General features: G+C 37.5%; 1 protein-coding gene across 1 annotated transcript in view; it reads left to right on the forward strand.

The window, feature by feature from the left end:
* Window positions 1–4,775: 4,775 nt before the first annotated feature.
* Window positions 4,776–13,432, forward strand: part of LOC127538524 (collagen alpha-4(VI) chain-like) — a 55,899-nt gene continuing 47,242 nt past the window's right edge. Inside the window, exons 1-4 of the mRNA XM_051962340.1 lie at window positions 4,776–5,046; window positions 5,460–6,017; window positions 7,076–7,657; window positions 9,772–10,347. Of these exons, the coding sequence (XP_051818300.1) occupies window positions 4,776–5,046; window positions 5,460–6,017; window positions 7,076–7,657; window positions 9,772–10,347 (1,987 nt within the window). The remainder of the gene's footprint in view (window positions 5,047–5,459; window positions 6,018–7,075; window positions 7,658–9,771; window positions 10,348–13,432) is intronic.

Raw genomic sequence — 13,432 nt, forward strand, 5'->3', positions numbered from 1 at the left:
TCATTTTTTGAGCAGTTTTGACAATCTGATGGACATCAGGTGGTATCTCAGAAAATTGTTTAAGTCTGCCTTTCTATAATTATTAGTAATTTTCGTTTTAAGAAAAGCATCATAGATTCCTGTGCTTTCCAGTGTTGTTTTTTTTAAAACATAAATGAGTATTGTATTCTCATCAAAAGGTTTTTTTGCATCTGTTGATATATCCAGTCTCATTATAGTATATGATCTTTGTGATATGTTTTTGTAGTCTCTTTGCTGATTTTTTTGTCCCTATAATATATGATGCTTGCTGATGGTTTTAAATGGATGCTACTGATTATTTTAAGGAAAAGTCCATTTATTCCTATACTCTCTAGTGTTTTTAATAAGAACGGGTGTTGGATTTTATCAAATGCTTTGATATTTTTTATTTAAAAATTTTGCATCAGTGTTTACTATTGGTGAATTGGTCTTATAGTTTTCTTTTTCTATTTTGACTATTCTGGTTTAGCTATCCAGTCTATATTTGTATCATAGACAGAAATTGCTTTTGCCATTTTTTCCAAACAGTTTATGTGGCTTTAGATTATTCTATAAATGTTTGGGAGAATTAATTTGTAGATTTAGCTAGTCCTGTTTATTTTTCTTTCCCATGGGGAATGCATTTATGGCTTATTTCATTTTTTTTTCATCATAGTATTATATATGTACTCTATTTGCTATTCTATTATTCTGGACAATTTATATTTTTGTAAATATTTATCCGTTTATTTAGATCAGTTTTATTTACATATAAAACAGGAATATAGCTCCTAATAACTAATTTTTTTCCTGATTGTGAATTTGCCATTTTCACTTTTGATACTGGAAATTTTTTTCTTCTTTTTAAAAATCAAATTAACTAATAGCTTATCTATTTTATTTTTAAGCTTCTTATTTTATTTAACAATTAAATTTGTTTTTGCTTTCAATTTTGTTAATCTTTCCTTTTATTTTTAGGTTTTCTGTTTTAATATTTAATTGAAAGTTTTTAATTTATTGTTTTCCTATCATTTAAAAAGTTATATGCCCAATATATTGATCTACTCTTTTTCTCTTTTATTGATAAAACTGTTTAGAAATATAAATTTTACACTAAGTTTTGCTTTGGTTGCATCCCAGAAATTTTGTTATATTGTCTCATTGATGTCATTATCTTTAATAAGATTATTTATTATTTCTGTGATTTATTCCTTGATCTACACATTGTTTAGAAGTAAGTTATTTAGTTCCACTTAGTTTTTAATTTTTGCTTCAAAAGTCCTTTATTTAATATAATTTTATTGTATTTTGGTTCATGAAAGATATAGTTAATATTTCTATTTCCCCCTCCATTTGTTTGTGAGGTTTTTGGTTCACTAATATAAGGTCAATTTTTGTGCATAACTGAGACATAGATTCCTTTCTGTTTCCATTCATTGGTCTCCAGAGATCAATCATATCTCTCTTTCCTAAAATTTATTTAGGTCCTTAATTTCTTTTTTGTTTATTTTTTGGTTAGATTAATCTAGGTCTGAGAGGGGTAAATTGAGGTCCCTAACATTATAATTTTAATGTCTATTTCTCCTCATAACTCATTTAACTTTTTCTTTAAGAATTTAGATGTTATATCATTTGGTACTTAGATGTTTAGTGCTGATATTAATTCATTGTCTCTGGTACCTGTTAGCAAAATGTGCTTTTCTTGTTTATCACTTGTAATTACATCTGTTTTTGCTTTTATCTTGTCTGAAATCATGATCATTATTCTTACATTTTAAACCTTAGGTGACACATAGTAGATTTCTGTTCCATTTTAGTCTTGTAACTCTGTGTGTATATGTGTTTATGTGTGTTTGTCTTTCTCTTTCAAGTGAGTTTCTTATAAACAACATATGTTGGTCTCCATTCTGCTATCTGCTTCCATTATGTGACTCTCTTGCTCAGAAATAGGTGGGTCTTTTGGGTTGAGATCCTGGAAGCAAAATATCAGTAATAACCTAGATATGAAGTGATAAAGACCTGTAATAAGAGGAAGAGGTGGATCTAAGGGACTTTTTGAAAGAAGAACTTATAGACCTTGACAGTAGATTTTACTCAAGAAATGAAGTCAAAAAGAAACTAGAAAGTCATTTAAAGGAACATTTTTATTGATTTTCCAGATATTCAGACTCTGGATGAGTGGTGTGGGTATGGTTCAGGGTTGAACATTTTAAAACCTACACATTGGTTGTGTATCACCTGTAGTTACCTTCCTTGCCTTAAAAGAAGCAAAAAAATTAGACCTGAATTTTAAACCATCAGATTTGTGCCATGTGTTCTAAATCATCATATGGAAAGCATAGCAGTCATTAGAAGTGTGACTTATCATTTCTGGATTTTTGCTTGTAGTGTGTACGAGTGCTTCTGTGGCTGACATTGTGTTCCTTGTTGAGGCGTCAAGTGGAATCGGGTTGGAGAATTTTGAGCTGGCCATACAGTTCCTGGGGAGAACCATCCACTCTCTAAATATTGGCCCTGACAAGGTCAGAGTTGGCCTGGTACTTTACAGCGAGGAGCCGAGACTTGAGTTTGGCCTGGACACGGTCCTGAGCCAATCAGAAATCTTGAGTCACTTGAACAAGTTGCCATTTGTAGGTGGCCAGACCAAGACGGGAGCTGCTCTGGACTTCCTCAGGAACACTGTATTCACTCAGCAGAAGGGTAGCCGGTCTAGACAAGGAGTTCAGCAGTTTGCTGTGGTCATCACAGGAGGCTCTTCCAAGGATGGGGTGGACAGGCCAGCTTCTCTCCTCCGGCGCTCTGGGGTCACACTCTTTGCTGTGGGCACCCAAAAAGCTTCAGAAAATGGTGACCTGGACAAAATAGCCTCCTATCCACCTCGGAAATATGCTATCTACCTGGAATCATTCCTGCAGCTCTCAATGGTCCGGGACAAGATAAAGAAACGTTTGTGCACAGAGATCATGCAGAAAACCTTTTCAGTTCCAATGATGACTCGTACTCTGAAAGAGGGTAAGAAGCATTCCCCTATTCTTCTCCCTCTTCCTTCCTTCCTCTTTTCCTTCCTTCCTCCCTTCTTCTCTTTTTCCCTTTCTTTCCTCTCTCTTTCTTCTTTCCTCCTTTTACACTCCTTTTTTTTATTCCAAGTATCTCATATAATCCTTATAGTGTCATAGGTTGAGAGTTTTAAGGGACTTCAAAGGCCACCCAGTCCATCTTACAGATGAGAAGATTGAGCCCCATGGAGGTAAGGGTGACTTGGTCACATTTCTACAGTTAGTAGCAGAGCTGAGCTTTGTACCAAGGTCCTTCGGTTCTTGAGCCATGGCTTTTTCTGTATGTGCAGCCTCTCCCTCAAAGAAGATTTTGAACCTTGCACTTCTTAGTTTTGTGAAAGACATATCTTGCTTCTGCATGTATGTGCCTGAAGGATCTGTGATTGCCTCAGCACATGGGAGCTTCTGCTGCTCCTTCCCTGAATGCAGATCACAAGCCATCTAGAACTTGGTAAAACCCTAGCGAGGTGCACAGAGAAATCAGAAGTGGACACACGTAAGGGAAGAAGCTAGAATCGTCGAAAAAAAACTGCCAGTAGAGCACAGGCTGGAATTATCTACACTGCCTGGCCATAAGGGGTGGGTGTGATGCTCTGTGCAAGTGCTGCTGGCTTCTTGCTCCTTCTAGATAATGCTCACTCATGGGGGACCTCACTTAAAAGAGGAGGTCCCTATTCTCATGAAGGCTGTGCCAGTCTTGAAGGGACCTGCTGTGGCTTGTTGAGCCTGCAGAAAGGCATGGCTCATAAGAGCATCATTATCACCAGGGGTCCTCAAACTTTTTAAATAGGGGGCCAGTTTACTGTCCCTTAGACTATTGGAGGCCAGACCATAGTAAAGACAAAAACTTTGTTTTGTGGGTCTTTAAATAAAGAAACTTCATAGCCCTGGTGAGGGGGATAAACATCCTCAGCTGCTGAATCTGGTCCACGGGCCATAGTTTGAGGACCCCTGATTATCACTGTCAAGGTCACTTACGCTTTAGGGTTTACAGAGGTCTTTTCTCAGGTTCCTCCTGTAAGGGACAAAGAATAAGAATGCTCTTATCCCGTTAGGATGCCATGTGGTGCAGGGAAAGGTACTAAACCTCTTGGGGCCTTCAGTAAGGTGGGGATCATCCCTGAGGTCCTTTCCAGCTTTAATCAGTTTTGCCATTTTATAGATAAGTGCTCAGAGATGACTCACTCATGGCTATGTGGCTGGTTAATATTGGAGTCAGATCTCTGGCCTGATCCAGCCTGCCTCTTCATTATCACCTTCTATGTAGAAAGTCTTAGACAGACATGGAAGGAACATACATTTCTTGAGAGCAGGAATTGTTTCATTTCTGTTCTTGCATCTCCAGCATTGAGCCCAGTGCCTTTTTCTTTCCTAGGCTGTGCCTTTTAACCCTCTATGCAGGGAGTATTTTTACCTGTCTCTGTGTTCTCACTGACCAGGCTGTGTAAACACGGAGGAAGCCGATTTCTATTTCCTCATTGATGGATCAGGCAGCATAGTCCCTGAAGACTTCAAGGAGATGAAAACATTCATGAATGAGCTGATAAGCGTGTTCCATGTGGGTGCAGACCAAGTGCGGTTTGGGGTGGTCCAGTACTCAGACTATTCCCAGACCGAGTTTAACATCAGCCAGCACACCAGCGTGGCCCAGCTGAAGAGGGCCATTGGAAACATGAGCAGATGGAAGGTGGCACCCACACGGGAGATGCCCTGAGATTCATGAAACGACTTTTTTCAAGGGTCGCCAGGGAAGGAGTCCCTCGATTTCTCATCATCATAACTGATGGGAAATCCCAGGACCCAGTGGCCCAGGCTGCAGAGGAGCTGAGGCAGGAAAACATTACCATCTATGCCATTGGTGTCAAATCTGCTATCACCAAGGAGCTGGTGGAGATCTCTGGCTCAGAAAATAGGATGTTTTTTGTGAATGATTTTGGTTCCTTAAAGCATATTCAGGAAGAAGTCATCCGGGACATCTGCTTCTCAGAGGGTAAGGAAGATGAAGGTCCCAAATCAATTCTCACTCACCATCCACAACATTTGCACTCCCATCTTCATTCTGGCTTACAGCTGGGGAGAATAAGTTAGTCAGATTGTCATGGAACTGAGAATTAGAGTGCCCCATGGGTCGTCAAGAAGTGCACATTTCATGGTCTTGTCTTGTGTCCACTCAGCTATAGCCACACAAAGGCTTATTGGCTTGAGAAATGGTTGGGCTGTGCCTTCTCAGTCATAGCAGATTTTCATTTTCCGAAGAGCTGGTACATTTTCCACCTAAGCTGCCACATTGCTGGATGTGCATGTTTTGGAGGAGGGATTTAGAGAGTTGGAGATGGGAAAGGGGGTGAGTTCCACTAAATTCAGACATGAAACGTTCCTTTTTTTTCTTCTACATTTTCTTAGTATGTAAGGATATGAAAGCAGACATTCTTTTCTTGGTTGATGGCTCTGAGAGGGTCCGCTCTAGAGACTTTGAGAAGATGAAGGAATTCGTGAGGCAGATGGTGAACCGGTCGGATATCGGCCCTGACAAAGTACACGTTGGGCTCTTGCAGTTCAGTTCAGTCCCCCAGGAGGAGTTCCAACTTGACACTTACTTCTCTAAGATGGACATTCTTGGAGCCATTTCTGATATGGTACAAATGAAAGAAGATACCCTACTGGGGAGCGCCCTTTCCTTTGCTTCTTTTTACTTTGATAGGCCAAAGGGAGGAAGACCTAATGTACCCCAGTATTTAATTCTGCTCATCGATGGGGAATCCAAGGATGCTGTAAAAACACCAGCCAAAGCCCTCAGAGATCAAGGAATCAAGATCTTTGCCATTGGAGCACATAAAGCCAACAACTTTCAGCTGCTGGAGGTCACAGGTGCCCAGGACAAGGTGTATTATGAGGAAAATTTCGATTCCCTCCTTTTCTTGGAAAAGGAGATATTTTTTAGGCTCTGCAATATAGAGGAGGGTGAGTAACAGCAAACCTCTGTTTGGTTTGTTTGTTTTAAAATTTACACATGAAACATGTAGAGGGTATCTACTGGGTTTAATTAGATTGAAAAGTTCTCTTTAGTTCTGTGCCATAGAGGTGGGACATAGTGGGTGGAGGGGACACTTCGCACTGAGCTCTTGTGTGATTAGGTACTACATCACCCCACTTCCACATAGTTACCTTCTTCACATATTGGAAGAGATTGAGTAGAAATATCCCTCCTCACCTCCTCTTGGAATCCCCAGTTCTCCTGAAGGCTCAGCTTAGTTACCATCTTCTACCTGAAGTTTTTCCTGATTCCCTCAAGCAATAGTGCTCTTTTCCTATTGACCCTGAAATTTTTTTGATTTCTTTTGTACATTGTATTTAGTTATTTGTGTATTATATCCCCCTCGATGGAATGTAAATTCCTTGAGAGCAAGGGTTCTTATTTTAAATATCTCATCACCTACTATAATTTCTTGCATCTAGTCAATAAATGAGGCAACAAATATTTATTAAGCACCTACTGTGTTCCAGTGCATATATTATTAATACTACTAACCATCTATTCTCTTTTTGTACACATGAGAACATAGTAGGTACTTATTAAATGTTTGATGATTGGTTCCATTGGCATATAGTAGGTACTTAATGAATATTTGTTGTATTCTCCAGACTTTTCATCCTTGGTTCCTTTTATTTAAAAAAATAAGTCAGGGGTGAATCAGAATTGGAACCAACATGTTTATGTCTTCCTAGCACATATATATATATATACATATATATGAATCAACATGTTTATGTCTTCCTAGCATATATATATATATATGCTATAAAGACATATATAAATATGTCTTTATGTATTAGATTTCACCAGGCCCTTAAGTGCAAAGACAACGTGATTGGGCAGAATTAACTCCTAAACTAGGATCCCATGCTCGCTTGCCTTCTCTCTGAAAGTTTACAGAAGCTCAAGGCATGACTGTGCAAGGTAGGCACCTACTTAGTGAATGAGTGAATGTGTGAGACTTTTCTCCTTTTCTTTGTCACAGCTTGCAAAAAGACAGAAGCTGCAGATATCCTATTTGTGGTGCATGCATCTAGTAGCACCTCCAACCAAGAGCTCATGGCCATTCACAGACTCATGGAAGCCATTGTCAATGACTCACTGGTTGGAAAGAACAATGTGAGATTTGGAGCAATTTCCTATAGTGATAATTCAGAAGTACTTTTTTCACTGAATACCTACATTACCAAAGCTCAGATCAGGGAAGCCATTTTACACCTGAAACCCAAGGTGGGGAAAGCCCACACAGCCACAGCTTTAAAGTTTGCGAAGGAAATGTTTGCCGAGATGCATGGAGGGCGTCCATCCATGGGTATCACCCAAATCTTGGTGCTCATTACCAACAGGCCAACTGAGCCTAAAGAAAGAGCGTACTTACAAGACTCAGCAGAGGCTCTGAAAGAAGTTGATATTAATGTCTTTGCCATTGGAATAAAAAGTGTCAAGAGACCAGAACTTCACACTATCACAAGACATCTAGATAGATCATTTGTGGTGCAGAGTTATGACGAACTTTATGATTTGCATGAAAAAGTGACTCATGTCATATGTAATGAATCAAAACCAAGTAAGTGAACTTTTTTTTCTCAAAAAATGATTTATTGGTGATAGGATTTTTTTAATTCTAAGAATTGCTAACGATCACTTTCCCTCTTTGAACCTACTTTTATAACAACAATGGAACTAAGAAAATAGTTGGATGAAGCATTTGAATAGAAAGCATGTACAACATTCTCCCAGTATTGGTGCTTATTCTCTCCAAAGAAGAAGGAAATAGCTTTCATTAAGATTGGTTGATTTTAATTGCTTTGAGTTCATCTATCCTTTAGTAGTGCTGTTGCTTATATCATTGGATACATTTTCCCATGATTCTAGATTTTTATTGTCCTGAATCAGTTCATTTGAGTCTTCTCATTTTTCTCTGAATTCTTCTCCTTTGCCATTTCTAACTATACAAAATACTACTTTGCATTCATACACCACTATTATTTTTAGCCAATCTCCACTTGATGGGCACACACTTTATTCACTGTTTGCACAACCAAAAAAAATTAGTGAGCTTATTTTTTTTTCAAATACACAATTCTTCTCCAATAGCTTTTTCCATTGGATCTGATTTTTGTGTTTATTTAGATGATCCCGCTTGATTTAATTACATTTCCTGATGTGCTTTAATGATACCCAGCCAATTTCTAATTTAGAAAGGATGCTATCATTCTTTTTTTTCTCCCCCCCCACTTAGTAGCATTTCATTTTTTTCCATTTACATGTAAAGATAGTTTTCAACATTTACTTTTTGATTTCCATTTTCTCCTCTTCCCTTTCCTTTCTCAAGATGGCAAGCAATCTGAATGAGGTTATATATTTACAATCACATCAAACATATTTCCATATTAGTGACATTGTGAAAGAAGAATCAAAACAAAAGGGAAAAATCATGAGAAAGAAAAAACAAAAAAGAAAAATATTTTGCTTTGGTCTGCATTGAGACTCCATAGTTCTTTCTCTTAATATGGATTGTATTTTATGATGATTTATTTTATGATGAGTGTTTTGGAACTAAATCATTATATTTCTGAGAAGAACAAAGTCTGTCAAAGTTGATCATCATACCCTCTTGCTGTTACTGTTACAATGTCCTCCTGGTTCTGTTCATTTCATTTAGAGATGCCGTCATTCTTGTTGGCCTAACTTTTATCCTATTTTGAGTCTTCTTTGATTCCATCAGGTCCCTCAGGGTCCTCACTGAGCCCATCCAGCTTTCTAGAGATTAGGGATAGGGGCAGGACCATAGTTTTTAGTCCCCCATTCATAATACACTCTCACACTCGTATTCATATACACATCCCTTACACACCTCTTGCTGCTGCCTCTGGGAGCTACATGATGTAGGCAGCATGCAATAACATAAACATCTGAATTAGATCATAGGGTTACAGGGCAAGATGCTAGGGGCCCCTCATTGCCATGTGGCAAAGCTGGAAACTAAAGTCTTTACCAAAGGTTGTGCTGTGAGCAGAGCCAGAATTTGCTCTTGGTTCTTCTGCCTCCAAACCCGGTGCTCTTCTAAACAGTTAGGATGTTAAATCAGCTTACACATTTACCTAAATTGTTCTCGATGAGACTTGGAGGTTTGGGACAGGTCTGGGTGATTTAGCTGATCTGAAGCTTGGACGCACTTCCATATTTATGCTGGTACGTGAGAAGTTGTCTCATTTGGAGGCAGCTGTGACATAATGAATCAGAGAGCCGGGCTCAGATCCAGGAAGAGGGATTCAGGTCCTGCCTTCATCACCTACTGACTGTGTGACCCTGGATAAGGGACTCAACCTCTCAGGGTGTCCAGGTAGTTCTCTCAGATTCTAAATTGTAGAAAAGGTGCCACTTTGCTTTGATAGAGACCTGTGAGTTCTGTGTATCAATTGAAATTACTCTTATCTCTATCCCTCGCCTCCTTGGCTCTGTGCTATATTTTTCACAGTGCACTCAGTTTTAACTTGTCTACAAACTAATTTCTTAAAGGACATATGACATTAAAGACATAAATGTGTATTTTTGTTCATTTGAATGAATCACTTGGCCAGAGTTGGGAATAAGAGTAAAAACACCAAGGGAGAAAGACTTGGATAATGATCTCACTTTCCCAAACTTGTAATTTAATTGATTTTTTTCTATTTCCAGTTTGTGGCCATCAGCAAATAGACCTCGTGTTCCTCATTGATGGATCCTTGAGCATCCATCCCCGGAACTTCACTGCTATGAAAACCTTTATGAAGCAAATAGTGAACAGTTTCACCATTGGCAAGGATAAGGTGCGCATTGGGGTTGCTCAGTATAGCACTGATCCTAAGAAAGAATTCTACCTCAATGCTTTCTACTCTGGTGCCGAAATCAGTGGACACATCGACAAGATTACCCAGCTGAGAAGTAAAACGTATACTGGCAAAGGACTGAAGTTTGTCAAGAGTTTTTTTGAACCTGCCAATGGGAGCCGGAAGAACCTCAATGTGTTACAGAGCCTAGTAGTCATTACCGATGGGATGTCCAATGATTCAGTCGTGGAAGCAGCAAGCGACTTGAGAAATGAAAAAATCAACATTTTTGCCATCGGTATTGGAGTCATCAATCTTTTTGAACTTCAGGACATTGCTGGCGACGGGAAGAGGGTCTTTGTGGTGGAGGACTTTGGACAACTGGGCTTTATTGAAAGGAAGGTTGTCAGTGAGCTCTGTGCATCTAGCGACATTATTAATACTGGTGAGTGATTATTATATATGTGCTGTTTATAATTCACATTTCCATGATGATTCCAGACAAAAGACAGAGAAAGAGGTGCTTATTGAATGGAGTAGACATAATCTCAGAGAGATTCATTACCTAAAGAAAGGCAAGGAAGTAGATGAGGGTTAGATGGAAATTCAATAAATAGGGGGTCTGTTTCTATATTCACCTCTGGGATCTTGTCAGTGGAGTCAGGAAGATTCAGCTCTTTCCTCTGCCAGGTTCTAGCTATCTGACCATGAATTGAGCCTACAAGTTCCAGAGGAGCTGCCAATAGATCTGGTGGAGAGATTTTCTATATTATGCATTTTCCATACCAGTGAAATTACAGGATGGTATGAGAAAAAAAAAAAAAAAAACTTCATGTAGAACCCTGATCTAGCAGAGCTACATTAATGAAACTATGGACTCATTTTCTGCTTGCTTTCTTCTGCAATAGTTCAAACTAGTGTTCTTTTGATTAACAGCTTTTAAACAGTACTTTAGGTTCATAGGCATCTAAATTTAGAGCTGAAAAGGATTTTGGAGGCGATCTAGTCCCATGTACTTTATAGATAAGGAAAACAGAGGCCTAGAAAGGTAAACAAGATTGAGGTTAAAAAGATAAATAAGTAAAAAGAAGGACTTAGTTAATTATATAGAGTATTAATATCCTATATTCCTAAGGCAAAATCAAAAGATAATCATTATTAAGTTAATGGAGACAAAAAAAATAAAGGAAGCCCAACCCCAAAGAATCAGTTAGGTTGTCAGCACCTATCAAATTCACAAGTTTGGATTGCCTACAAAGACAAAGCCTAAAAATCCATTTTATGATAAAAACTTGAGGAGTTTCTTTTTTTTTTAGACTCCATATTTTCTCTGGATCTTAGAAACTGGGGAGATTCCATTGACTAACATACAAATTAGAAGATTTATCTGATTTTAAAAGGCACAGAAATCTTTATAGTTAATGTGATTATCATACATCAATCTAGCCATTTATAAAGTATGTTTATATCAATCTAGGCATTACAAAGTATACTTACATTGTTAGAAAAAAATCACGTTTAAGGCCTTATATTAACACAGTAGGAAATCTTCCCAGGACACTTATTAGCATGAAACATAATTATTGCCTCAGTGAAATTATTTTCAAAGAATCTTGGGAAGCAAGTATTCTCGGAAATCTAGTTTCTTGGTACCAATTGATGTATAGCCTCTGAAGGTCTAAGCTATTTCCCCAGGTTTATCATTAGGTCCCATTTTAAATTAAGTTCAGCTAGATCAGAAACTGGTAGAATGTAGGGACTTCTTTTAATGTGAAGCCAAAATTTTTCAAGGTTGCCGTGCTGTGTGTTAGAACACTGTGAAATAATTGAGAGAAACAAATGCAATATCTTCTTTTCAAATGTAAAAGACCCAGCACTACCAGGGACTTGAAAACTCAGACTGACTGCCTCATTGTTTATAGAGGCCATTTAATATATTAGAAGAGCAATAGGGACCCAGTGTAAGACTCTGATTGGAATCTTACTGATTCTGTGATGTGGGCAAAGCCTGTCACCTCTGTTTCCTGAGCTTTAAAATGTTTATTTTTTTAAATTAAATGTTTTTTATTTAACATTTTAAAATGTTAATTTAAACATTAAAATGTTTAAAATTATTGTAAAAATACAATAATATTAGTAGTGCCTACTTCACAGACCTGTTGGAAAGGGTCAAATGAGCTAATCCACTTAAAATTCAAAGCAAAACTTCCAATTTAGTGTAGTCAGCTGTGATTAATTAGTGATTGTTTCAAGAAATTATTAATTGCATGATTTCTATAGTTCCTTCCAACTTTGTCATTATATACATATGAACAAATGCCTTTGTTTCAGCTACCCCAAATTCAGATAACATATTGCTAACAAAAGAGCCAGCGGTGGCTACTTTAATGCTCTTCATATCAACTATAGCAGCAGGTTCATCCCCATTTTACAGATAAGAAAACTCAGACTCAGAGCTAAAGTCACTTGTCCAAGGACCCATAGTTAATAATGAAGTAATAAGTACTTGAATAAAGTCTGATTCTAAACCTGATATGTTAGAAATTTGTGACCAGAACTAAATTTGTAATAGGCTAGAATAAAAAGGTTATATAATAAATTCAACAAAAATGGATTTTTTAAAAATATATTTATATTTAATATATTTATTATATATGATATATAAATAATAAATAAAATATTTTTAAACACAACCATACACTTGCTATATGTGCCAAAAGGCAGTTATTAAATGCCTACTATGTGTATGAGACAGTGAGAATACAAAAAAGGCAAAAGCTGTCCTTGCTCTCAATGAACTCCTGACCTAAAGATAGGGAAAGTAATCTACAAACAGCTGTGTACAAACAAGATATATACAGAATGACTTGGAAGAATACAAGTGTTTCATTGTTATATGTACACTAGTACAGGTCATCTATTACAGGATCTCAGGAGCCTCCCTGTGAATTTTGAGTAAAGAACAGAAACTTTTAAAAAATTCTGTTATCAAAGAGTTATATAAAGAGAGCATATATCAAAGAAGTATATGCTCTGAATTCATAGATATGAGAGAGATTAAACATCTCTGAAAGATAAATGACTAGCTGTCACAGACTATGCAATAAACATGGCTGGATCTCAGCTACTCTTGAATACTTGATGGTTTTTTTTTTTTTTTTGACCTTTCTCATGTTCATGAGAACACTAAACAAAAATGAGAACAGACTAAAATTTCCCACATTCATCATCATCATCATCTCCATTTTTGTATTAACAGTACTCTACTTATTTCCTCCAAAAGTATCATTGTTGAATTTTCTCTTGTGTCTGTGATCTTTCTTTTCTGGGTCAGAAGTGAATGGCTGAGGCTTTTTTAGTATGATTCCCTCTCGGGACCAGAGAACTGGAACACTTCTGAATCCTGACTTTTCTTTGCATGATCTGGTTCCTATTGGAGCCAGGTAGGAGGTGACAGAGCAATGAATCATTAAAGTTATTCCTAGGAAATGGCTCAGCTATGACTAAGAGATACTCTGAGGCTCATAGAA

This window comes from Antechinus flavipes, chromosome 5 (genome assembly GCF_016432865.1).
Source record: "Antechinus flavipes isolate AdamAnt ecotype Samford, QLD, Australia chromosome 5, AdamAnt_v2, whole genome shotgun sequence".
In the NCBI taxonomy this organism is placed as follows: domain Eukaryota; kingdom Metazoa; phylum Chordata; class Mammalia; order Dasyuromorphia; family Dasyuridae; genus Antechinus; species Antechinus flavipes.